This window comes from Furipterus horrens, unplaced genomic scaffold, assembly GCF_987537825.1.
Source record: "Furipterus horrens unplaced genomic scaffold, mFurHor1.1.pri manual_scaffold_8, whole genome shotgun sequence".
NCBI classification, from domain to species: domain Eukaryota; kingdom Metazoa; phylum Chordata; class Mammalia; order Chiroptera; family Furipteridae; genus Furipterus; species Furipterus horrens.
In genome coordinates, this window is record NW_028327178.1 from 63,580,249 (window position 1) to 63,607,685 (window position 27,437).

Below are 27,437 nucleotides of genomic sequence, written 5' to 3' on the forward strand. Positions count from 1 at the left end.
TTGTTACCAGAAAGCCCTGAGGAACTGGGAATGACTTTCAAAGGTAATAAAAGCCCGTGAGATAAAAGGCCTGGTACCATGGTTGGTTGTGCAGTCCACAGCAATCTTTCCAGGGAAGGAACGAAGGTTGTTTTCCTGAAAGATGGGTAGAAGGGACCTTAAGGCACAAGGAAAGACCAGAAAGACTTGGAAAAAACAGGTGTGTACAGGCAAGGATGAATGCCAGATATGTGGCACAGCTTCTGTGCCCTGAAGAACAGACTGAAGGTCACCCCAAATATTCCTTGGGTAAGTTCCAGCAAAGCAGAACTAAAGATCATAAGTGATCATTTGCTGCTCTTGTTATGTTTATGCAAACGAACAGGATAAATTAAAAATGGACTTAATGTAGTCCCTTTAAAGACAAGGAGGGTAACCTTAGGGAGAAAACTTATTATTCAAGGAAAATCACAATGATCAGTAGTAGAGTATAAAACAGGGCAACTAACCGTCTTAAAAGTTTCTTCTCCAGATTTAGACTTGTTTGCGGGTTATGTTACATAAATTAACACGTGTTTTTTGTTTTCAAAGGACATAAGCCTATGATCGCATTACCTGAGTGATTATTTGTACGCATAAGCCTCACTTAATCCTCTCTGCAGCGCTGCCTCCTGAGACTCAACGGTTTGGCTGAACTAAATGGCTGGGTTGGGGAAGAATGGGGTGGTCTGTGGGCTTCACTTTAAAACGGGTTTCTCTTTTCTATCCTAATGGCTTGGACAGAAAAGGCCCAGAGGTCTGAGAGGGGGAAAAACCTAAACTATTTACCTCAGCCCAAACTAAGTATAATGGGCAAAAGGGTTTTGGACAGGCGAGATGTGCCTAGCACACCTTCTTACAAAGAAACTTTTTTTTTTTTTCCCTAATATGGAACATCGAAAAATTAATCCGTGCCTTTTGTCATCTAGTAGTTATGAATTGAATGATGTCTTTTAACCCTTTTCGCCAAATCTGTTGCCCTCAGAACACAACAAGGACACCAGCCTGTTGAACCAAGCACGCCGTTGACCGGAGGCAGCCAACTGACCTGGAGTCTGCACGATCCTTCCCCATGTGGGAAGGCCACCCTCCCCTCCACACCCCCACTCTTATTAGGGTTTTCTGGACCCAAGGGTAGGTAGGACGACGACCATGTCCAGCTTGAAGCAGCTAGAGGAGCTTGAGACCTTCGCCCATTGTCCTTTACAAGATTACAAAGGGTCCTAATATTTGAGAGGGGGGGGATAGTTAATTTTTACGAACCAGGGGTATGGACTTGGGGGGGATTGCTGGGGGAGGGGGGTGCTGGGTGGAGGGGAACAAGGGGGAGAAAATTGGAACTGTTGTAACAATATAATCAATAAAAAACATTTAAAAAAAAAAAAGAAAAGAGATTCTGCTCCAGAGCCACCAGAAAGAAAGGCAGCCCTGCTAGCATCTTGATTTTAGTCCCGTCATACCCATTTCAGACTTCTAACCTCTAAACTGTAACTGAAACTGTAAAATAATAAACTGTGTTGTTTTAAGCTACTGCATTTGAGGGAATTTGTTACAAGAGCAATCAGAAACTAATAGATATACAAAGGAACAATTAGACACAGGATAAGCTACTCAATGTCAACAAAGGAATCTCGAAGATACTAGCATGTACAGCAGAGAGCCCTTTAATTGTTAACTTATATTTGTGTTCCTATGAATATTCTTTCAAAAATAGACAAATATTTCAGACATTTTCAGACAAACAAAAATCAAGGGAATTTACTCCCATTAGAGTCTCACTAAAGGAACATCTAGAGGCTATACATCACAAAGAAAGAAAACAGACCTCCAAGGAAGGCATAAAATTCAGAAAGGAATAACAGCCTCCTGATGTGACAAGCTAAGGTGGATGCAATATCAGCAAACAGAATCTCACCTAAAACATTTCACCTGTATCTAGCCATGAGGAAAATAAGGTATCCAAATTGACGGCCATTCTGTAAAACATCTGGTCTTAATTCTTCAAAAATGTTAATGTCCAAATTCCTGAAAATACTTAATCTACCAAAACTGACTCGTGAAAAAAATAGAAAATCTGAACAGACCTGTTACTAGTAAGGAAATTGAATCATCATCAAACACCTCACAACAAGGAGAAGCCCAGGGGCAGATGGATTCACTGGTAAATTTTAGCAAACATTTAAAGAATTAACACCAATACTTCTCAAACTCTTCCCAAATACTGAAGAGGAGGGGATACTTCCTAACTTATTCTATGAGGCCAACATTACTCTCCTACCAAAGCCATACAAACACACTATAGACCAATATTCCTTACCAATATTGATGCTAAGGTCCTAAATAAAATATTAGCAAAAATGATTGTTTAATAGGCACAGTTTCTGTTTGGGATGATGGAAGTTTTGGAAGTGCATAGTGGTAATAATTGTGCAACGTTGTGTTTAATGCCATTGTTTTATACACTTGAAAATGGTTTAAATGATTAATTTAATGTATATTTTGTCATGATAAAAAAGGCAATGTCCATTGACAAAAATTAATTTAAGAACTAATACACTCTCTTAGGTGAAAAGATATTAAAGAAATATGATAACCAGATGCATACCATGATTCTTGATTGGATCTGGAATGAATGAACAATAAAGAACATATTAAAACAATCTGTGGAAATATGAACATGTAGTGCAAATTAAAAATAGCATTGGCCTCAGCTGGTGTGGCTCAGCTGGTTGGAACATTGTCCCATAGACTGAAAGGTCATGGGTTCAATTTCCAGTCAGGGCACATATCCAGGTTGTGGGTTTGATCCTGTCAGGGACTGTACAAGAAGGCAACCAGTAGATGGTTCTGTGGCATCAATGTTTCTCTATTTCTCTCTCTCCCTAAAAGCAATGAAAAAATGTCCTCAGGTGAGGATAAAAAAAAAAAAAAAAAAAGTAAAAGCATAGAATTCATGTTAAATTTCCCATATCTGATCATGATATTGTGGATATGTAGGAGAATGTCCTTGTCCTTACAAAATAATATGATGAAGTATTTAGCAATAAAGTACAACATTTGCAATAATGTGTGCAATTATCTCAAATTCAGGAAAAAGAATGGTGCATATGGATGTGTAGAGCAAAAACGAGAGAGCAGAGGTCGTCTGGGATGACTCAGGTCATATGTGTATTCAGACCATCCCTACTATACTCTTAACTGCTGGTAGAGATTCTTTCACAACCCAGATATGATCATGATACTCTCTAGACTTTGCTTTCTCTTATGATAAAGGCCACAATCCTCAGCATGGTCTTCAAGATCCTGCAAGTCTGAGTTTGGCCTAGCTGGAGTCTTGCAGCTGCTGTGGTTTGGGAGGTAGTTGATCTAGAAGTGGCTATAAGATCCACACATAGGAGATGTGGTCAAGGGCCCCTGGCTGGGGACTGACCAGCCCCCGCAGAGTGGGAGCCAGGGCTGGGGGCCCAGCCTTGAGGTAAGGGATGCTGACAGTCTTAGGGTGTGCCTGCTTCTTTACGCTGTAGGTCTGGGGTGAACTGGGCTTCTCAGTGGCTCCTGACACAGGTGTCCTTTCCTCCTTACAGCAACCTTCCCCGAAGACACCAGTTTCTCGGTCTTGGAGTCCTTACCCATCTCTTCACTAACTTTACGGGGGAAAGTAACACAGGTTCCTTAAAATTAACTGAATTCCACCGTTCTGTCTTCTTCCTTGATGGTGGCATTTCCTGGGAGTCCTCTAATTGCTCCATGATCCACTTCCAACCACCCTACCCATATCCCATCTATCTGTAACCCATCAATTTATCCTCCAAACTTCTGCCAGTCAACTTCCTGCACCTCTGCACCCATCAATATGGCTCCAGTCACTGTCACAACCTCTAGCCTGGACAGCTGCGGTAGTCACCTCCCCTGCCCTCTCAACCACTGCAGTGCCCTGTTCAGGGCTCCCAGCAGCTCACCCACCTTACCCTCTAAACAGACTGTCTCCTCATTTTCCAGATCCTTCCACCATGAGACAAGCCTCCTTCCCTGTTTCCCCACAGAAATGAAAGCTCCAAACATCTGTTTTGCTCCCAACTGCGATTCTGAACTGCACTGCCACATAGAAGGTGCCCAGTAAACTATCAAATACCCTGCTGAGACTTGAACTGTGACTACTGTGAGGCCAACAGCTGGGGGAGTGCAGCACATCAGAAGCAGAAAGGCAAGGTCAACCTTCCAGGACTTGGGTCAGTAAGTGGCAAACCACTAGGGACTGGGGTGCAGAATTTGAAGAGCGCAAGTCTGGGCACATATCTGTCCATAGGGAAGCATTTGAAAGGGACAGCGGAGTGTGATTCTAGGTGCTGGGCTGCTTTTCCACCTGAGTCCCTTGTATGTGGCTGTGGACTCACACATGGAGCATGTCCCCAAGGTGCGCACACTAGCCTGTTTGTGGTGGGGCTTGCTATGGAACAGCTGCAAATGTAAGAACATGTTCATACCTTCATCTCATGCTCCATGCCCTTTTGGAGGTACAGCACCATCTCTGCTTTATGGCTAAGGAAATTTAGAAGTCACACCACCACATTGTTCCACATTGTTCAAGAACACCCACATAAGAGGTAGGAGCACAAACCAATGCCTAAACAGCCCCCACAGAGCAAGGCCGCTCCCTCCTAGAGGAGCAAGGAGACCTGCGGATGGGTGCCTAGGGACTTCCAGCTATGCTAATATTTTCTTTCTTTAATTGGGTGGTGCATTGACATTTATTCCTTTTGGTTTATTATAAGTCCTACATAATATTTTATTTTTTTCAATGAAGCAACTTGTCCATGGTCCCCAGCTAGCAGGAGCTGGCTCCTGAGCTGTAATGCTGATCTCACCACATGCCTGTGATCATGGTCCAGGACAGACCCATGTCTGCTATGAACCAAAGTGACACAATACCTCATGCAGCGTCTGTCTTCACATGCAGCAGGCACCTCACAGGTGTGCTGTGTATGGGTTAATAGGACCAAATGACACTGCATGCAGAGTAATAACCATGTCATGCAGTCACTGTAACATGCAAGTCCCCATAACATCTCCCAGGGCAGCCCTCTGTCTCTCAAAGAGCCAGGAGAAGAGGACATGTCTGCAGCACCTGGAAAAGCCCTTCTAGAATCCCAGGCTTCTGAGAAAGCCCCTGTGCCAGCCTGAGTCCCCCAGGGCAGCCTGGGGAGAAGGGCCTGCCTGCACAACTGGGCTGTGTACCTGGCCAACAGACCAATATCTCCAGGCCACCTCTCCACCTTGGGCTTGTTCCTGAAGACATCAGCTGCAGCAGTCTCTAGAGCCTGTTGGAGAATTCATGTCATGCCCACCACCGACATTCCCAGGTGGTGCTAGGCAGCCTGGAATACAGCAGCAGAGGGGCCATTTACTTGAACGGATGGCCTCCTCTGTTGCCGCTCCAATAGCACAGGGACTTGCAATTCAAGGACAGTGTCAGCAGGAAGAAGGCTCAGATGACTAAAGACTGAAATAAGTCTCCAAGTAGAGTCTGTCTTTTTCCTTGTTACACCAGCAAGAACTTCCCAAGGACAAGGGCAGAGGACACTAGAGCCAGCTGAGATATGCAGAAGATTCATTTCTGCCCCTTCTGCCTACTCCCTGAGTACCTGGTGACCTGTGTAATGCCTGAGCTCATGATTGGGCTTATAACCACTGTACAAGCATCTGTGAGATGGTTGGCCAGAAAGGTGCATGCTCAGAGTTAGTAACAGAGGTCAGAGGGTGTAACTTGGCATTCTGAGAATGGAGAGACAGCAAACCTGTTTTTCTCTTTTGAATCTGCTTCTTCCTCAAGAGCCCAAATGACATCTTCCAGCAGCAGAAGTTTGGTTTTCATGTCAGTTTTCTCTCTCTCCAGGGCTATGTTGGGCTCTGCCTCTCCCATAGCCTCAAGCTGTTCCCACCTGGCTGCCAAGGGGCCAGCGAACCTGTGGTGGGAGCTCAAGGTGTCTTGTGCTGAAGCCCCCACTCCAGGGTGCTCTTACTGCACCTAGCCTGTTCCTCTTGAGGCCTGCCTGTCCCAGGTTCTGTGCAGGGGCAGTTCCCTGCTTGGGTTCCCAGCTTGCTCCTTGAGAACAGCTTGCTGCCCCTCAGTCTCCTCTGTGCCCACCTTTTGGGGCTCAGTGGATGAGGCATCTCCCTCTGTTCCCAAAAGCAGTTCTTGGGCTTCAGCCCGGCTCAGGCAGGCTGGGCCATCAGGCGAAGGCACTAGGTCCTCTGTGACTGCTCCCCAGCCACCCGACTTGGGTACACCTGTGACCACCAATCTGTGGGAACAGAAGCCACCTGCTTGGAGTCAAGCACACCTCAACTACACTCTCCAAGGCTGAGGCTCTTTGAGGGCATTCTACTGGGCAAGGTTGCTCACTCCTGCTTGTACTGAGGATCATGAGGCCACCTATACCCTTCTGCTCACCACCTGCTACTGCTGGCCCATCCTTCAAGAAGGCTCATGGCATCTCTGCTTCCCAGGCAAGGCTTTCCACCTGCTTCCTACAGGTGAGCTCTAACTTCTCCTTCTTAGGGCAAAAGACTAGCAAAGCTACACCTGTTCTTAGCACATCAACTCCTGCAGCTTGAGTTGCTGTTATTTACAGCGTGTGAGGATCTCCCTTCCCCTCTTTTCCTGTTGCTTCTCCAGGTCAAGCTGCTGTCATCTCTCTCACTTGCAGCAGATGTTTCTGCAGCATCTCTTCCTTCTGCTGCTGACTGTTTTAGTGATAAGTGCTTACAGTGGGTGGCTTGCTGGGCTTCCATTCATGAGAGCTTTTGATTCATCTCAACTTTGGCCTCTTTCCTATGGAAACAGAATGAGTTCTAGGCACTGCAGGCTGCAGCTCTAAGCCCCAGAAAGGGGTTAGAAAGGCCACAAAGACCTTTCTTATTCTAACCTCAGACCTCCTCTCTAGCTTTTGCCTCTCTCACTTCCATGGCTCCTGGGCTTCCACCCATGTCGTAGGACTCTCCTTAGAGGCGTCAAGAGTATTGTCCCTCACTAGGGTTGGATTCCATACATAGGAGCCAACACAGATGCCATTTACACATGTGACTGTTAAACTAAGTTGATTAAAAATAAACAATTAAAATTCAGTCCCTTAATTGCATAGACCACATGTTCATGCTCAGTAGCCATATGTGGCTGGTGCCTGCCTTCATGGACACTGCAGATGCAGGGATGTCCCTCATCACAGAAAGTTCTAAGGATAGCACTGGTCTAGAGTTTTAGTCAGATGGGTAAAACTGACCCACAGTCAGAACTGTTCTTGAAAACCCTGTGAGTTGCTATACTGAGGCCTTGGCAACCCTGGGAGAACAGAGTCACAGCCGAGGTGAGGGCTGCATGAGGGCACTAACCCAGGACAGGTGTGTTCTCTGCTCTGGTCCAGTGCCAGCCTGAGCCATATGGAGCTCTACCTCCAGGCTGCAGAGGGACCATGAATAGCTGGAGCAACTACTCCCAACAAAGGCCAAGGCTGCTAGGGCTCAAGGTGCTACAGATGAACAGGAGGAGACCACCCTGTGCTGCTCGTCTGCTGCTGGTGGGGGTCTGGAGGGAGCTTTGGTCCCTTATCACACAGCTCTTGGGTTTCAGAGAAAATAACAAAGCTCAGGGGAAGCACACAATTTAAATATGACTTATCTCCAGGAGAGTGTCAATTAGTTTCTGAAAGCCCCAAAGGGTGTCACCTGGAGTGGAGGGAGGAAAGGAGCACAGTCACAGGCTGTACTCAGCACCTCCCTGTGCTCACGCTGCCCCAAATCCTCATGAAAAAGAAGGGGAGAGCCCACCTCACTCAAGTTGGATGGCATGAACTCCATAGGAAGGCCACTTGATATCCTGCTGTCAGTGTGGTGACTGGGGACATGTCCACTGGGCAACAACATCAGAACCCAACCAGGCCCACACAGAGCCCCTCTGTGAGAAGGGCAGGTGTGTGGCACACTCCTCAGCTGTGAGCTGGCCCTCTGCTTAGCTCTGAACCAACACGGGTGAGGTGTGGCCATCCTATCCTGCGCTGGGGAGGACTGATGACTCCACGTGGGACAGGGAGAGGCTAGCTGACCAACACCGAGGCCTGCAATAACTAGTTACTCGCCCTACATTTATGATACTGTAAGACACAGAAGACCGCATTCTGGTTTTCCAAATAAACCTTTTCTCTCCTTTGCTCATATATTTTAGCCTTTTCAAGAACCTCACTAACCCAAATTAATAGTTCTTCCCATTGTTTTAGGGCTTTTAGATCTTTTGTCCTTCTCTCTAGTGTTCTACAACACCATGTCCCAGAAAATTAGAACGAGATATTAAATGATGAAGAACATATTGCCTTTTGCTATACTGACAAGTCTGAAACAGAAGGTGAAAAACACTGAGTTAAAATTCAGCAAAGGACACAGTTTTATGGCCTAAGCTCTGGTCAGTTCATGTTTCAAAGTGAAAGTAAAAATTCTTATATGATGACCTGTTCTTTTGGTGTTCATCCATCTTTCTCTGAGAAAAAACGCACAGTTAATAGGAATCACCATTCTGAGCAGTTTGCATAATCAAATTTTAAATTTGGTTCTTGGCAAGAAACCTGAGACATGAACCCCTGAAAAGACACGGTGCTGGACCTGAATGGCTGTAGCTCACGCCGATGCCTCTGGTGCAGCTCCTCCTCCAGCTGGTTCTTCTCCTGGGCCAGCCGCTGAGCCAGGCCAGACAGCGCCTGAGTGTAGCACTGCTTCATCTCCACCCTCTCCAGCTCAAACTTCCTCTCCAGCTCAGGGCCATGGCTTGCACTCTGGAGCTGGTCTTGCAGGCCTCGAATGGTCTCCTGAGATTTCACGTGGAGCGCCTCTAGGTTGGATTTTTGATCCTCCAGCACACTGACCTCAAGCTTGAAAGCCTGCTCCATTTCATTTCTCTTCTTTGTAAAGTCCTTTTTCATTATCTCGATTTCCCTTTCATAGTAATTTACCTGTGAAGAGAAATATGAGCAACATCGATCAGGAGGTCCCCAAAATGACTTTCTGACAATGCAACACAGAAGTATGAGGCTGCCAGGTAGCACAGTCAAAAAGCAGATGGCCCAGACCTGATGAGGTGCAGGGGACAGCCATGCCAACAATGTCTAAGGCTCTCCAAGGACCCAGGTCACCACAAATTTTATTTTTCCTCATAACCTTCCATTAGCCCCATGAGGCAGACCAGCAGATGAGGAAGGGAAGCTGGAGGCCAGCTGAGTCAGGTGTCTAGCCAGGGAGCACGAGGAGGGCTTTAGGATATGATAAAACTGAGAGAATACAGAGCCTTCATGAGGTTGGCTCTGAACTCCCTGGAGGCCCCAGTGAGAACGAATACTATCCAGTCACAGCAAAGATTACCATAGCAGCTACCATCTAATACATCCAGGGAACCCACAGCCATAACCACAAAACAGAGGGGGCCTGGTGTTGCTATTCAGACCTAGACACCTATCCCCTGATAACAAGTCATGGACACTGTCCCTTCAGAAAACCCACCACAATCTAATAACAAAGGAGACACATTCATCTGAGAAGACAGACTTGGTCAGGGTAATTGGGGCCATGAATCCATGAAATAACCCACCGAAGGTAAGTCCCAGGGTCATTTTAGCTTAGAACAAAGCCAGGAGTTGTAATTACCCAGTGGCAGAGCAAGTAGGAAGGTCTGGCCTTTGCATATCCTGTGACATTCCAGAAATGCATAACCCCATTCTCCCACTATTAGTTATTCCTTATGTCCCACCTCCCTCCAAAGAGGGCTTGAGGTTGAACGTCAATTTTATTTCCCTTTCCCTGCAAACGTCCCTCCCCTGAGTAGGCTTACTATGAAGCAGGGGATCCATGGGCCAACATGTTCATGCAGAACCATCAGCACAGTGAACAAGCTTTCGGGTATGAAGCGGGAAGTGCCCAAATCTCCTTGTGGCCTCCCCATCCCCCCTGACCTTGTTCTCCAGCTGAATCTTGAGGTCTTGGTAATGTTCCTTCACCTGCTCCATCATTATCTCCATTTCTATACTCACTGGAGTGGAATCACCCAAGATGGAGATGATGCCTGCAACAAGGATGTTTCTTTTTATGTCCTGCTGAGGGTACCATGGGGTCTTTTCCACAACCTCCCACTGATATTCCGATAGCACTGAGTATTCATCCCAGATTTCCTCCACCACACAAGGACAATGATGCACAACCATCCACAGGCACCTTTTACAAGAGGAATTCGGTGTTGGCAGTGAGGGGCAGCCCTTGCAGTTTTCCACAAACAATCTGTTACACCCCATTCTCAAAGTGGAAGCTGTTTAGAAATCAACATTTCAAGTCTGCCAGAACACATATTACTCCAAGATGTAAGTAGGAGACTCCCTGCAAGATCTGTCAGGCCCTTTAATTCCCTGAAAGATGTACATGGTATAGTCACTGCACCCTAAATTGTGTTCCCTGACCCAGGTACACAGAAAAACTCAAAGAGAAAAAAGAATGATCTGTAGCACAGACAAACCTCTGTGGCAGTCAGTCCTTTATGATGAGGCATGTACATCATACAAATAATGTGAGGTTTCAACAAATAAGTATGGAGACATAGAAGACATTTTGTTCCAGAAGATTCCCTCACCAACAATGTCAGACATCTGGGCAGCTCATTTTGATGAGGCACCCATGGGCCCACAAGTTCTACCAACTGATAATTGGGCATTCCCAATATTGTTAATGTTGGGTGGTACACCAAAGGGTTGACTCAAATGTGCGTGTTGGCCACTGCTAGGGTTTCATCTGTGCTGGTACAGGGGTCAGAAAAGTGAGAGGAAAAGACATATTCCCTAAATCTTCCCATATTCCACTTCCCAAATTATTTTCCATGAAAATAAGTAACAAACTCAGAGCCACTGGGGCTGAGAGGACTCAGGATAAGCACCTCAGGAAAAAAGGCATCCTAATGCTCTAACAAACTGAAGTTGCCATCTGGGTCTGGCCAATGGGCACAGGTCAATGAGTACCTGTCAGGTGTGGCTCCAGTTGGATACACCAATAGCTTTGCCACCATAATCCACATGGTCCCCTCACCTTGACTCTGCTGTCATGACTGTCCCATACAGCAGTAGAAGACCCCTCCTCCTTTGAGGGGGCCAATGGAAACTCTACAGTCAGATGGAGGGGTGAAGGAGAAGAAAAGCCCTCCCTCCCTGGGAGATTGCTTTAGTTTTATCTGTGACACCTGAAGTATGGGGTTGCTTTTGGAGTCAGAGACTGAGACCTACTTGGGCAAGGACAAGCCTGCGTATAGGACTCCAGTTCTGCTATGCCTTGGGCTATAGGTCAGTGGCTCCTGTCAAGAGTCACACACCATGTGAAGCTCAGGTTCCTTAGGGACAAAGGAGGTAGCAAGTGCTCCCTTCACTGTGGCCAGGTTGCCCACCTGGCCACGAATCATAAACTCATTTGGGAATCTAGTTAACATCTGACATGCTGGCTATACCCTAATACCTCCCAACTGAATGCAGTCAAGGTTGTGAATTTAGGAGTCACCAGATTACACTAAAGAAGCTGCAGAATGGGCCAAGGAAGCTGGGCCCACATGCACAAAAAGCCCACATAGTTCCCGTGGAAGTTCCCACATTGGTTCTCTTCCACACACATTTTTTTCTATCTTATTAAGTTAGCTTTTTCCAAGCAATATAGGAAACTGATTGCTCTCAGGGCTACAGGAAGGAGCAATATGTTTTCTGAGGGGCTGCATGACTGATGTGTGATTGATGGAAGGTGTCAGGCTACTGTGGCAGTCCCTGTGGTCTCCATGGCTTTTGTTGGCAGCAGCAGGCATAAAGCTATGTACATCATATAAATCTGCATGGTGCCTGGCCTATACAATTGCCAAGAAGAGTAGCAACCAGCCAAAATCACTCCTCCAATACCTCTGGCATCTGAAACTGCCCCCACCCTAGTCTGTAAAAGGAGCCAAGAACACTTAAACACAGGTCCTCAGGGCCTCTCAGAGCCTGGAGCTCATCCCAAATTTATGGACCAAGTTAGGAACCATGAAGCCCTGCTCTTCCTCAAGTTATACCTTCAGCATGCATCTCCTCATTGAGTGGGTAGGGGCACTTCTTGGCACCACAAAACCACCTCAGAGCTCAAGGGTGGTATCATCCACATAACTCAGGTAGTAAATACCAAGTCAGGTCTACCTCAGTACACATGAGACCTCTGTGAATTCCAGGGAGTCCTTGACCCACTTACACAATTTATGCTTTCCCTTTGTAAGAGCTGTCACAGACCAAAGACAAGACCTCCACCACCACCCCCCACTTCCCTTCTCTAGATGACCATCTTGGTGTTCTGGCCCATGCCGAACACTCACTTGGATCCCCTGGGTACCTCTCATAACAATGGAGAGTCACTTGGATGCACTTACCGATGGTCATGGCAAGGTCATCCTAACTCCTTCACCATTTCTACCCAAATGGTAAAACCCTCACCCTCATCAACCTCTCTTTGGTCTCTGTGTGTTGTGTCAACCTTTGGCCTTGAGTTATGGGCCCTTCTGTGCTGTGAAGCTGGCGCACCCACCACTGCTCACCCCGGACCCGAAGGCAGCCCGTGCAGCAAAGGTAGGTGGAAGTCCACTGCCACCAGCCCCCACTGTCCCCAGTAAAAGCACATTATTGCCACTTTGCAGGACTGAGCTCCTACCTGCTCTGCCATGTCTAGGGAGCAGCCATCCATTTGGTGATGCATGGGGCTGGCCATGCCAACTCTGGGGCAACCGGGCCTGCAGACCCTCCAGGGCAGCCTGCAGCTCGTCATTGCAGTCTTGCAGGTCCTATGGGGCAGAACCAGACACCTGTTCCAGCTGCTGTGGCTACTTAGTCCAAGGAGCCACTGGCATGGAGACCAGGCTACCCAGGGAGCAGCTAAGCCCAGTGCCTAGGGCATGCAGCTGGGCCTAAGTGTCAGAGCATGGTGGCAGCTGGACTGCCCACCCAGACTTTTGATGTATGCAAATGAACCATATGCAAATTAACCTGGTTCCAGCCTCTCCCAGAGGAAATACAAATGGACTTTGCTCATTCCCAGAAGAAATGTTGATGGACCTAGCACCACATATTGACTGGCCTGGTGGGGGAAAAGCATGGACATGTAAATGACCTGCTGAATGTGTAGATGGGTAAACTCACCCTAACCAAAATGTGTGTTTGGCAAAGTGTGGAGATGGCACCTGCAGCAGCTCAGGCAGGCAATTCCTATGGGCTCCAGTGGGTGACCAGGAGTCTCCACTCCCCCTCCCTTCCTCCTTTCCCCTTACCCCTTCTCTTGCTCCTATGGGTCCTTGAGTCAGTCCAGGAGTTTCCTCTTTCCTCCAACCCCCTTTCCCCTCTTCCCTCAATAAACTTGGTTTAAAATCCTAGACTGTTCTCTGGGTGATTTCTCAGAGCAAGGTACCTGACACTAAGTAAGCCACACATAATGGGGGCTGAAGATCCACCCACAGACAGGCAATGGTGGGGATGTCTGTTAGGGGATGGTGTATGTCTCAATCCATTTTGGATGCTATAACAAAAATATCACAGACTGAGGGCTTATAAACAACATAAATTCAGCTCTTAGTGTTTGAGAGGCTAAAAGTCCATGATCAAAGTGCCAGCTGTTTCAGTGTCGAGTGAGGGCTTCTGGGTTCATAGATAGCCATCTTTTCCCATGTCCTCATATGATGAAAGAGATGGGGGAGCTCTCTGAGTCCCTTTTATAAAGCACTAATCCCCTTCTCTGGGCTCACCCTAATTACTTCCCAAAGGCCCCACCTCCTACAACCATCACAGTGGGGGAATATGCTTCAACATATGAACTTGGGGGAACACAAACATTCAGTATGTAACTAACAGTGTAGAAATGCAGAAAAAGAACATCTGCATTTGGGGTTTCTGACTCCATTACGGTGTTCACCCAAGACAACAGTGAAAACATTAAACTGAAAATAATCTCTAAGGAGGATCTGATTAACATTTTACACTCCCTTTACCAAACGTAGCCTTGTCAAAAAAACTGAGGTTGACAATTGAAAGAAAAAACAAAAAGCTAAAATGATAGTTAAATAGAAAGGGAATTCAACAACAGAAGAAGGCATGGCTTTCTTGCTAATAAATATCCTGGTTATAATGTAAAGGGAAACACTAAACAGTGACTTTGGAATGACTAGGTAATGCACATCAGGGAAGGTTCAAGGTTTTCTCTACTTCTGGAGACTGACAATAAAAAATGACCTCACCCAAGAGGCAGAGACCCCTCACCCGCAACCCAGCACACCAGGCACGCAGATCTTGGTCTCTAAGACCATTTCTCCAAGGAACCAAGACTCCTTGGAGAAATAGAAAATTTCAGGGCAACTGCAAGTAAAGTACAAGATGAGTCTGGAGCATCTTATGATGCTAGTAAGTACAGAACTAATCAATAAAACAAAAGATGATGGTGACATATCACAAGGACAGAGCTGCTAGCTGGAAAATACTCCCACTGGACAAATCTTACACAATTTGAGCACCAAAATAATTAGACATAGTAATGAATTACAAACTACTGGGGGGTGGGGGGGATGGGAATTGGTGAGCCCATGCCAATAATAGATAAATAGATGGTAGATAGGTAGGTAGGGAGATAGAACAGAGTTCTCTGGCTTATGATAAAATGCCAAGGGGCGACTAACAGATGTGAAGAGTGGGTGCTGGAGTTCGAAAATCATTTTGCAACCATCATGGTAAAAATTGGAGTGGGCAAGAATTATCAATGGGAGGGAGAAGATGGTGGAGGAGTGAGGGGAGGCTGCACTTTCTGGCTCTCGAGACCAGTCTGTAGTTTGGACTAATTGCAGACAGAACTTCTCAGTGAGCAGCTGGACACTGGCAGGAGTTGAGCCTTGGCACTGCTGGATTAGAGGAAAACCATCTGGGAACAACCTGCTTAGTGAGGATAGCGGAGGAAAAAGGGAAGAGACAGGGTTTCTGATTGGGGTGGCTGCCCGAGCTGCGGCTGGAAGTACACAAAGGCTTTTTGGCGACCACAGGCTTCCCCAGAGAGGAATTGGGAGGAGAGTGAATCTCTGCCTGCTGGCAGAGCCAGGAGAGAGGACCAGGTGACATTTGCCGCTGAAAGACAAGGAACAGCATACTGCTGTGCATGTGAGCATGTGATTTCCCTTTATATTTTTCTCTAGTGTACTGTGCAGAGGAGAGGAAAGGTTGGGGATGACAGGACATTCTTGAGGAGCGCAGGCACAGAAGTGCACTCGCCCACTCCCCAACCCTCCCCTTGGGTAGCGCGGGTGCGCATAGGGAAGTGCCCTCATACTCTGGCCCAGGTGCACAACCAGTTCACCAGCCGCACTTCTGGGTGCCTCTCGGACACTCCCCAACAGACATAAGATCAGTGCCCCAATGGGAGCAGGGAGGGCCCACTGGGCATGCAGAAGACCACGCACAGACACCCCTGGCCAGCCCAGGGGACACTAGGCCGGAGCCCAGACCAGTTGCGCGGGCTCTGCTCGTGCCCGCCCAGGTGGGTGCAGGAACGGCTGGAGACTGCAGCGTGGGAACAGCGGGCAGCGGTGACTCATAGACGCTCACTTCCACCGTGCACAAGTGTCCGGGGCCCCGCCCCAAGGGGCGAGAGACCAACTCCCAGGGCACGGCTTGGCAGGCCTGAAGCTAGCGCGCACATGTGTGCTTGTGTGCAAGCACCCCGGCAGGCTCTAAAAAGGTGCCAAACCTGAAAAGATCAGGAACCCCTGGCCTGCCTCATTAGACCAGCTGTGGATCCAGAAAAAGAAGACAACACACAAAGGCTGAAATGAGTAATAACATTCCTTTTGTATATATATATTTCTAAATTTTTATTTCTATTTTAGTTTTTTATTTGTATTTTATTTTATTTTAATTTTTTTAAATTTCTTATTTTTATTTTAATATTAATTTTTACGTTTATTTAAAAAATTTTCTTAAACTAGCTCTTTAATTGGTTTCATACCATCTCTCCTTCTCATCCTTCCTCTTTAATTTTTGTCTATTTGTTTGTCTGTTTTGTTTAGCCTCCCTTTCACACTAAATAAATAGAATATAACTACTATATAAACCTAATGCTATACAATTCCACTGTACTATATTCTGCATTCTTCCCTCTTTTTCCTTTATTATTATTAACATACAATGTAAATATTTCCTACTATCTTGCATAGTCTCGACACTGCTTGCTACTATTACTAATCGTTCATCCCCTCTCTCAAAAACCATATTTTTCCTCCCTAAAAACAACTCTTATCTATTCTTCCTATAGTATAAAAGCCCTAACCTCTCTACATTTTTATTAATACTGGCTCATTTGCTGATGATAGCGGGATAGAGGGTGGGGGATATTTTTGAGGGTGTGGGTTTCCTGCCTGGGCTGTGTGTTTATGTTTTTAACAGCATCTCCACAAAAGAACTCAAGACAAAGTGGACAGAGTGGCTCTCAATCAACTAGCCAGAGGGAAGATCCCACCAAAGAGCATCTGAAATATAACCAGACAGCATAAACAACCGACATAAAGGGTAACCCAAGAACATCAGGCTCAGAAGATCAAAGAGACTGCACTATTGAAACCCCCAGATCTCCTATAAAGAATCTCATACCACAAAGGCAGAAAGTCAAAGCAGACAAACCCAAAAAAACAAAAACAAACAAGAAGAATTCAACATGGTAAGATGCAGTAACAACCTCTTAATGAAAAGAAAAATGGAATCTCCAGAAAGAGAGGTAGATGGAATAGACATAACCCAAATGTCAGACATGGAATTCAAAACTATGGTGGTGAAGAAGCTCAATATACTCGACAACCTCCAAAACAACTACGACAACCTCCAAGGAAGTTACCAACAGCTCCAAGAAAATTACAGAGAACTTATGGAGATCTACACCAGCATAAAAAAGGACATAGAAACTGTTAACAAGAACCAGGGAGAAATGAAGAATACAATCTCTGAACTGAAAAACACAATAGAATCAATCAAAAGTAGGCTAAACGAAGCAGAGGATCGGATCAGTGAGCTAGAGGACAATGTAGAAAAAAATTCCCAGACAATACAACAAAATGAAAAAAGACTGAAAAAGTACGAAGATGTAAGGGAATTACAGGATAGCATGAGGAAAAACAACACCCGAGTCATCAGAATTAAAGAGGAAGAAGAAGAGGAATGAGGAATAGGAAAGCTGATAGGAGAAATAATAACAGAAAATTTTCCCAACCTGATGAGAGAAAAAGTTATACAAGTTCAGGAAGCACAGAGTTCCAATGAAGAGGAACCCCCAAAAACCCATTCCAAGGCACATCATAATTAAAATGGCAATATTCCAAGACAAAGAGAGAATCCTAAAAGCAGCAAGAGAAAAACAGCAAATAACTTACAAGGGAGCTCCGATAAGGCTATCGACCGATTTCTCAACAGAAACACTACAAGCCAGAAGGGAATGGTCAAAAATATTTGAAGCAATGAAAAACGAAGGCCTACAACCAAGAATACTCTACCCAGCAAGGCTCTCATTCAAAATGGAAGGTGAAATAAGGAGTTTCCCAGACAAAGGGAGACTAAAAGAATACATCTCCACCAAACCAGCATTGCAAGAGATGCTAAAGGGAATGCTGTAAGAAAAAGAAGAAAAAAGAGGAGAGGAACACAGGTAAAAAGGAAAATGAATAAATACATGTCATTAATAACCTTAATGTAAATGGGTTAAATGCTCCAATTAAAAGACATAGGGTAACAAAATGGATAAGAAAACAGGACCCACATATTTGCTGCCTACAAGAAACACACCTCAAAACAAAAGATTTACACAGACTGAAAGTAAAGGGATACAATATTATTCCAAGCAAATGGACATGAGAAAAAGCTGGGGTAGCAGTACTCATGTCAGACAAAATGGATTTCAAAGCAAAGGCAATAAAAAGAGACAAAGAAGGACATTTCATAATACTTAAGGGAACAATCCATCAAGAAGATATAACACTAATAATCATATATGCACCCAACATAGGAGCACCCAAATACATAAAGAAAATACTAGAAGACCACCAGAAGGATATTAACAGCAACACACTCATAGTAGGGGACTTTAACACTCCATTATCAACAACAGACAGATCATTGAAGCAAAGAAACACCAAGGATATACAGGCACACTAAATGTCACGGACTTAACTGATATAAATAGAACTTTTCACCCCAAAGAAGCAAAATATATGTTCTTTTCAAATGCACATGTGACATTTTCAAAGAAAGACCACATGATAGGACACAAAACAAGCCTCAACAAATTCAAGAAAACTGAAATCATATCAAGCATTTATTCAGACCACAATGCCTTGAAACTAAAAATCAACCTCAGAGAAAAAAATCAAAGACATCCAAACTCATGGAGAATGAATAACATGCTATTAAATAATGAATGGGTTAACAATGACATCAAAGAAGAAATCAAGAAGTTTCTGGAAACTAATGATAATGAACACACAACAGCTCAAAACCTGTAAGACACAGCAAAAGCAGTCTTAAGAGGGATGTTCATAGCCATACAGGCATATCTGAAAAGGCTAGAAGAATCTCAAATAAAAAACCTAACCCTACACCTACAAGAACTAGAACAACAACAAAAAACAAAGCCTAGGGCAAGAAGTAGGAAGGAAATAATCAAGATCAGAGCAGAATTAAATGACATAGAGACCAAATAAACAATTCAAAAGATCAACAAACTAGGAGCTGGTTCTTTAAAAAATAAATAAAATCGACAAGCCTTTAGCCAGGCTCATCAAGAAAAAAAGAGAGAAAACCCAAATAAACAAAATCAGAAATGAAAGAGGAGAAATCACAACTGATAGAGAACTGGATCAGTGAGTTCGAAGACAATGTAGAAAAAAATTCCCAAATAATACAACAAAATGAAAAAAGACTGAAAAGAAAGAAGAGGGTGTAAGAGAACTTCTAGACAACATGAAATGAAAAATATTCAAATCATAGGGATACAAGAAGGTGAAGAGAAGGAGCATGGGATAGAAAACCTGATTGAAAAAATAACAGAAAATTTTCCTAACTTGATGAGAGAAAAAGTCTCACAAGTCCAGGAAGCACAGAGGGTCCCAATGAAGATGAACCCAAAAAGGCCCACTCCAAGGCACATCATAATTAAAATGGCAACATTCAAGGACAAAGCAAGAATCCTAAAAGCAGCAATAGAAAAACAGCAAATAACATACAAGGGAGCTCCGAGGAGGCTATCAACGATTTCTCAACAGAAACGCTACAAGCCAGAAGGAAATGGCAAAAAATATTTCAAGCAATGAGAAACAAAGGCCTACAACCAAGAATACTCTTCTCAGCAAGGTGCTATTTCAAAATGGAAGGTGAAATAAGGACTTTCTCAGACAAAGGAAGACTAAAAGAATACATCTCCACCAAACCTGCATTGCAAGAGATGGTATAGGGAATGCTTTAAGAAAAAGAAGAAAAAGAGAGAAGGAGAGGAACACAGGTACAAAGGGAAATAGATAAATACCTGTCAATAATAACCTTAAATGTAAATGGATTAAATGCTTCAATCAAAAGACATAGGGTAGTGGAATGGATACGAAAACATGACCCACATATATGCTGTCTACAACAGACATACCTCAAAACAAAAGATTTACACAGATTGAAAGTGAAGGGATGGAGAAAGTATTCCAAGCAAATGGACATTTAAAAAAAAGCTGGGGTACCAACACTTATATCAGGCAAAACGGATTTCACAGCAAAGGCCATAAAAAGGGACAAAGAAGAGCATTTTATAATACTTAAGGGAACAATCCATCAAGAAGATAAAACCCTGGTAAACATATATGCACCAAATATAGGAGCACCCAAAGATATAAGGAAAATACTAGAAGAATACAAGAAGGATATCAATAGCAACACACTCATAGTAGTGGACTTTAACACCCCATTATCAACAATAGACAGATCTTCAAAGCAAAGAAACACCAAGGATATTGAAGCATTGAACAATACACTAGGTCAAATGGACTTAACTGATATATATAAAACTTTTCACCCCAAAGAAGGAAAATATACATTCTTTTCAAATGCACATGGGACGTTTTCAAAGATAGATCACATGATAAGACACAAAACAAGCCTCAACTAATTCAAGAAAATTGAAATTATATCAAGCATCTTCTCAGACCACAATGCCTTGAAACTAGAAATCAACCTCAAGGAAAAAAATCAAAGACATTCCAACTCATAAATACTGAATAACATGATATTAAATAAGGAATGGGTTAACAATGACATCAAGGAAGAAATCAAGAAGTTTCTGGACACTAATGAGAATGAACACAAAGAGCCCAAAACTTATGGGAGACAGTAAAAGCAACCTTGAGAGGAAAGTTCATACCAATAGAGGTCTACCTGAAAAGGACAGAAAAATCTCAAATAAAAAATCTAACCCTACAGGGGACTTCTGGCCAAGATGCAGGTGTAGACAGACACAATGCGTCTCCTTCCACAGCTAAGAAGGAATACAATACCTCAAAACTAGAGACAATCAGGAGTTCCAGAAAACTGAGCTGCATAGAGGTCCAACAAACAAAGATATAAAGAAGAAATACTCATCTAGACAGGTAGGAGTGGCGGAGCCGGGGCAGAGAGGCCATGGTGTGGTGGTGGCAGCAGTGGCAGACCAGCGGAAAGCCAGAAGGGATACCTGGTGTTGCTTGCACAGCTCCTCACCAGACCACGAAGCTCACCATCCCAGCACAGTTGAAAATCAAGCTTCATTGTTTCTGACTGTGCAAACCAGTGGGGGTTGGGGCAGAGGCAGAAACTGCTGGTCTCTGAGCAGAGTCCGCTTGTTAAAAGGGCCCCCATGGCCCTAGAACATCCATGGACCCACCCACTCTGGGAACGATGGGCAGAGCAATAGCTAGAGAGGCGCCAGTCCCATACAGAAGTGGAAGAAGTGCCTGGAAAAGGGGCGAGTGCTGGGCAAGCAGCATTGCTCTCTCTCAGACTCCTCCCCCACATACAGCGCCACAACGTGGTGAAACAGGTTGCCCTGTAAAGATGTACCCAAAGACTTCACCCCTTACAACATAACAGAAACGAGAGCTCTATCTAAGATGCAGAGGCAAACAAACACAGGAACCTGTCAAGATGAGGAGACAACTTCCGGCAAAGATGGAGGCCCAGGCTGACACGTTCCATCTCCCTCCACAACTAAGAAGGAATACAACTACCACAAAACCAGAAATGACCAGAAGTTACAGAAAATAAAGCTACATGGAAGTCCAAAGTATAAAGTTATAAAGAAATGGTGCTCATCTGGACAGGTAGGAGGGGAAAAGCTGGGGCGGAGAGGTCAAGCTGTGCTGGTGGCAGCAGCTGTAGCTATGACAGCCAGATGGCGGTAAGCACAAAAACCTGTATTTAAGGGGAGGTGAGAAGTGCCTGGGGAGCACCCCTGCCTGCAGACCAAACCTGTCAACTCGCGATTGCAACGACAGGGAAAGCAGACCCCGATTGCCTTGGACTGTGAGGGCAGAGGGCATGGGGATGGAGGAGGTTCCTGATCTCTCAGCAGAGAGTGAACGGCAGGAATCCATCTGGGACCCAGGCCCCCATGCAAAACACCACAGTGTGGTGATAAGGATCGCCTGGTTGTGATGAATACACAGGGCTCCACCCCCTATAGCATAGGAGGTGTGACAGCCCTGCCCAGGAAGCAAAGTTAAACACAAAATTGTCAGGATGGCACAGATCATGCTAGAGATCCCAATCACGCAGCTGACCAGACAGCAAATATCTAATCTAATGGAAGAGCAATAGGAAATCTTTCTGAGGCACAGTTCAGAGCTTTGGTAATACGAATGCTTACAGACCTAACAGCAGATCTTAAACAAGACAGGGAAGGAATAAAGGCCAGCCCTGCTGAAATGAATGAAAACATATGAAACTAGTGGTGAGGGAAAGAAAACCAGGGATCAAATCAACAAATCAGAAAAAAGGGAAGGAACAAACAGTCAACCAGTGCAGAAAGAGGAAACAAAAAGTGAGAGAGAAAAAAGGAGAGACAGGTATAAGTGAGCCAACATCCGAATCATAGGATTGCCAGAAGGTGAAGAAGAAGAACTAGAAATGGAAAAATTATGTGAAAAAATAATGAAGGCAAACTTCCAAAACTTGGGGAAGGAAACAACTTACAGGTCCAGGAAGCACAGAGAGTTAAAAAAAAAAAAAAAAAAAAAAAAAAAAAAACTGGACCCAGGGAGAAAACAGATTAAGATTAAAATCAAAATGTCAAAAATTAAGGATAAAGAAAAAATCTTAAAAGCAGCAAGAGAGAAGAAGAGAATTATGTACAAAGGGGACCCAATAAGACTGTCAGTTGATCTTTCAAAAGAAACTCTGCAGGCAAGAAGGGACTGTCAAGAAATATTCAAAGTAATAAAAAGCAAAAACCTACAACCACGATTACTCTATCCAGCGAGCTGTCATTCAGAATAGAAGGGCAGAGAAAGTGCTTCCAGGACAAAGTAAAACTGAAGGAGTTCATCAGATCCAAACCACTGTTATATGAGATGTTAAAGGGACTTGTTTAGGAGAAAGAGGATCAAAACGATGAACATTAAAATGAAAACTGTATCACAACAACCAACAACAGAAGCTAGGTAATTGAAACAAAAGCAAACTAAGTAGGCAACGAGAGTGGGAAAAGAATTATAGGTACAGGGAACATTTTGGGGGGAGTTCAGTGGGGAGGGGGAAAAATGGGAAGGGAGGGAGATGGTACAGGAATTAAGAAGCATAGTAGGAGGGAGTGGAGTAGATAGGAAGATGTTGAGAAGAACTATATGAATAACCAATGGGCATGGGCTAAGGCGGGGGGACAACTGGAGGGAGGGGGTCACTGGGTGGAGGGGAGCAGAGGGAAAAGATATTGGGAGAACTGTAACAGCATAATCAATAAAGCATATTTTAAAAAATGGAAAAAAAATGGGGAAAAAATCTAACCCCACTGCAACAAGAACTAGAACAACAACAACAAAGCCAGCAACGAGTAGAGGAAGGAAATAATCAAAATCAGAGTGGAATTAAATGACATAGAGACTCAACAAAGCATTCAAAAAATCAATATACCAGAAGCTGATTCCTTGAAAAGATAAACAAAATTGACAAGCCTTTAGCCAGGCTCATCAGGAAAAAAAAGAGAGAGAACCCAAATTAACAAAATCTGAAATGAAAAAGGAGAAATCACGACCAATAACACAGAAATATAAAGGGTTGTAAGAAATTACTACAAACAACTGAATGGCAAGAAACTTGACAACCTAGAAGAAATTGACAAATTTCTGGAAACATATAATCTTCCAAAACAGAATCAAGAAAAAGCAGAAACCCTGAACAGTCTGATAACAAAGAGTGAAATTGAAGCAGTAATCAAAAAACTCCTGGCACACAAAAGCCCTGGACCGGATGCCTTCACAGGCAAATTTTACAAAACATTTAGGGAAGAACAAACACCCACCCTTCTGAAACTATTCCAAAATTTTCAAGAAGAGGGAAAACTCCCAAACTCTTTCTATGAAGCCAGTATTATCCTATTTTCAAAACCAGGTCAAGACACAATAAAGAAGGAAAACTACAGGCCAATATTACTGATGAACATAGATGCCAAAATCCTCAATAAAATATTAGCAAACAGGATCCAGAAACACATAAAAAAGATGATACACCACGATCAAGTGGGATTCATTCCAGGGATGCAAGGATGATTTAATATTTGCAAATCAATAAATATAATATACCACCTAAACAAAATGAAAGACAAAAATAACATGATCATACCAATAGATGCAGAAAAAGCATTTGATAAAGTACAACACCCATTTATGATGAAAACACTCAGCAAAATGGGAATAGAGAGGTCATATCTCTACATAATTAAGGCTATATACGAGAAACCTGAAGCCAACATCATACTCAATGGACAAAAACTGAAAGCATTCCCCCTGAGATCAGGAACAAGACAAGGATGTCCACTCTCTCCACTCCTATTTAACATAGTGTTGGAAGTTCTAGTCACAGCAATCAGACAAGAAAAAGAAATAAAAAGCATCCAAATTGGATAAGAGGAAATAAAACTGTCATTATATGCACATGACATGATAGTGTACATAGAAACCCTATAGACTCCAATAAAAAACTACTTGACACAATAAGTGAATTTGGCAAAATAACAGGGTACAAAATCAATATGCAGAAATCGAAGGCATTTCTGTACACCAATAAAATATCAGGGATAGAAACTAAAAAAAAAAATCCCATTTACTATAGCAACAAGAAAAATAAAGTACCTAGGAATAAACTTAACCAAAGAGATAAAAGACCTGTACTCGGAAAACTACATAACGCTGAAGAAAGAAATTAAGGGAGATACAAATAAATGGAAGCAAATACCATGTTCATGGATGGGAAGAATCAACATCATTAAAATGTCCATACTACCCAAAGTAATTTACAGATTCAATGCAATCCCTATTAAAATACCAATGACATATTTCACAGACATAGAACAAATACTTCAAAAATTTATATGGATCAAAAAAAGACCCCAAATAGCCAAAGAAATCTTGAGACAGAAGAACAAAACAGGAGCAATCACAATACCAGACATCAAACTATACTACAAAGCCACTGTGATCAAGACAGTTTGGTACTGGCATAAGAACAGACATATAAATCAATGGAACAGAATAGAGAGCTCAGATGAACCAAGGTCTATATGGTCAACTAATATTTGACAAAGAGAGAAGGAACATCAAATGGAGTGAGAAGAGCCTCTTCAACAAATGGTGTTGGGAGAACTGGACAGGGACATGCATAAAAATGAAACTAGACCACCAACTTACACCACACACCAGAATAAACTCGAGATGGATAACAGACTTAAATGTAAGCCATGACACCATAAAAATCCTAGCGGAATCAGGCAGTAAAATTTCAGATATCCCACGCATCAATATTTTCACCGATACATCTCCTAAGGCAAGGGAAACAAAGGAAAGAATAAACAAATGGGACTACATCAAACTAAAGAGTTTCTGCTCAGCAAAAAAAAAATAACAAGATGAAAAGGAAACCAACCATATGGGAAAACATATTTGCCAATGATACCTCAGAGAAAAGATTGATCTCCAAAATATGTAAAGAACTTATACATCTCACCACCAAGAAGACAGACAGCCCAATTAAAAAATGGGCAAAGGAACTGAATGAACACTTCTCCAAGGAAGATACACAGAAGGTCCATTGACACATGAAAGAATGCTCAACATCACTAGCCCTCAGAGAATTGCAAATAAAAACCACAATGAGATACTGAGAGGTCCCCTGTCCCACAACTCCCTTGGTGCAGATGAAAGAACTGACTCAGAAACGAAATGTCTGAGGAAAGAGAAGGGTGAGTGTCTCTCATAGGAGATCACTGATCACTCCTTTCTCGTTCAGGGTTTTTATTGAGTTTATTACATTCAGAAATGCACGGGGTAAGCATGCAGACCTCCACCAAATGGTTTAAAGTAAGAACAAAGGGAAAGCATAAATCAACATAGGGAGACAGGTAGCAAGACTGTGAGGCGCCAAAGCACATCATAGAACTCCAAAAGCCTCTTTTTACTTAAACATTTTGTTTTCACACTCTACTGATAAGAATTTGGGGCTACACAGAGCAAGCAGGCTTCATCAGCTTCCAAGAGTACATTGCATTTCTATGCTACTTCTAAACCCCCCTCGGAGTGTGGGACTGGCAGCATGGTGTGTGGGGCATTTTGCCAGCTGGTTAAGTCTTACAGGTCCGTACTTCAGGTCCAGGCTCCACTCAGCAGCTACAGCCGTTTGTACCATACATACCAGTCTCCCACAAGATATTACCTCACACCAGTCAGAATGGCCATAATCAACAAACAACAAGTGTTGGTGAGAATGTGGAGAAAGGGGAACCCTAGTGCACTGTTGGTGGGAATGCAGACTGGTGCAGCCGCTGTGGAAAACAATATGGAATTTCCTCAAAAAACTAAAAATTGAACTGCCTTTTGAACCTGTGATTACATTGTTAGGATTATACCTGAAGAATCCTGAGACACCAATTCAGAAGAAAGTATGCATCCCTACGTTCATAGAAGTGCTATTTACAACAGCCAATGCTGGAAACAGCCTAAGTGCCGATCAGTGGATGAGTGGATCAAAAAACTGTGGTACATTTACATGAAGGAGCTCCTACCTTTTGCGACAACATGGATGAAACTGGAGAGTATTATGCTTAGTGAAATAAGCCAGGCAAAGAGAGAAAAATACCATATGATCTCACTCAATAGAGGAACCTAATGAACAAAACAAACAAGCAAAATATAGAACCAGAGGCATGGAAACAAGGAACAGACCAACAGTGACCAGAGGTGAGGGGGGAGGAGGAGAATGAGGGAAAGAAGGAGAAGGGTCTAGTCAAGGAACTAAAAAATAAGAAAGAAATATATGGATTTATTTATGTTTACTGATATGAAAGATATGAGAGATATTTTGTCATAATATTTTAACTTTTCTGTTAAAGGTTTTGAAAAGCCTTTCATTAAAAAAGAAAAAAAGGTTTTTTTAATGCTCTAAATGTTAGTTTGAAATAGCCAAAAAAAACCCAAAAATAGAGAAAAAAAATTTCTAATAAATAGAGCAGCATAAAAATATAAAATATTTCTGCTGATGTTTCAAAACGTAAAATTTGAAGAGCCAAAGATGAAATGAGTAGCAGTTACCTAAATAATAGAGTAGTGTTAAAAAAAGAATTTGTACTTGTTTGAAAAATCCAGTGCACTAAACCAGTGACTTTCAACTGGTGTGCTGCAAGAATTTTTAAAACATGCAATACCTGACTATTGAGTCAGGAGCACTTACCCCTTTTCCCTTAGACTGTCAAATTTTTAAAAAATGACAACAGCAAACAGAACAATAGCCATCTGGTATGAATCGATTAAAATTATATCTATTTTTTGTCAAATCAGCAAAATATATAGTTTTCCATGTGCTGCAGAATTTCAGTAGTTTAAGTGTACCATGAGATGAAAAAGGCTGAAAAATCACTACACTAAAGTTACATATGAATTAATGGTTAGTTATAGGTTCTAAGACTTTGCAACAAGCTTAAAGAAAGGGAGAAAACAGCAGAAAGTTGTGTGGCACATCCCACCTGCATGACAGCCCACAACTCGCCAGTCCCACAGCAATCTGGTTCAGGAGGAAGGTCATACAGCTGACCACACACTGGAATTTCAA

The 27,437-nt window shown here is 43.4% G+C and overlaps 1 protein-coding gene across 5 annotated transcripts in view; it reads right to left on the minus strand.

Annotated features, from left to right (window-relative positions):
- The window catches only part of NINL (ninein like), a 237,945-nt gene that overhangs the window by 53,080 nt on the left and 157,428 nt on the right, over positions 1-27,437 (minus strand). For 4 of the 5 annotated variants that reach the window (XM_090285956.1, XM_090285957.1, XM_090285958.1 and 1 more), the window contains 3 exons: positions 12,751-12,880; positions 10,008-10,117; positions 8,668-9,014 (listed from right to left, as the gene is read on the minus strand). In XM_090285956.1, coding sequence (XP_090142082.1) covers positions 8,668-9,014; positions 10,008-10,117; positions 12,751-12,880 — 587 coding nt within the window. The remainder of the gene's footprint in view (positions 1-8,667; positions 9,015-10,007; positions 10,118-12,750; positions 12,881-27,437) is intronic. The other variant, XM_090285959.1, reaches the window with a different exon arrangement.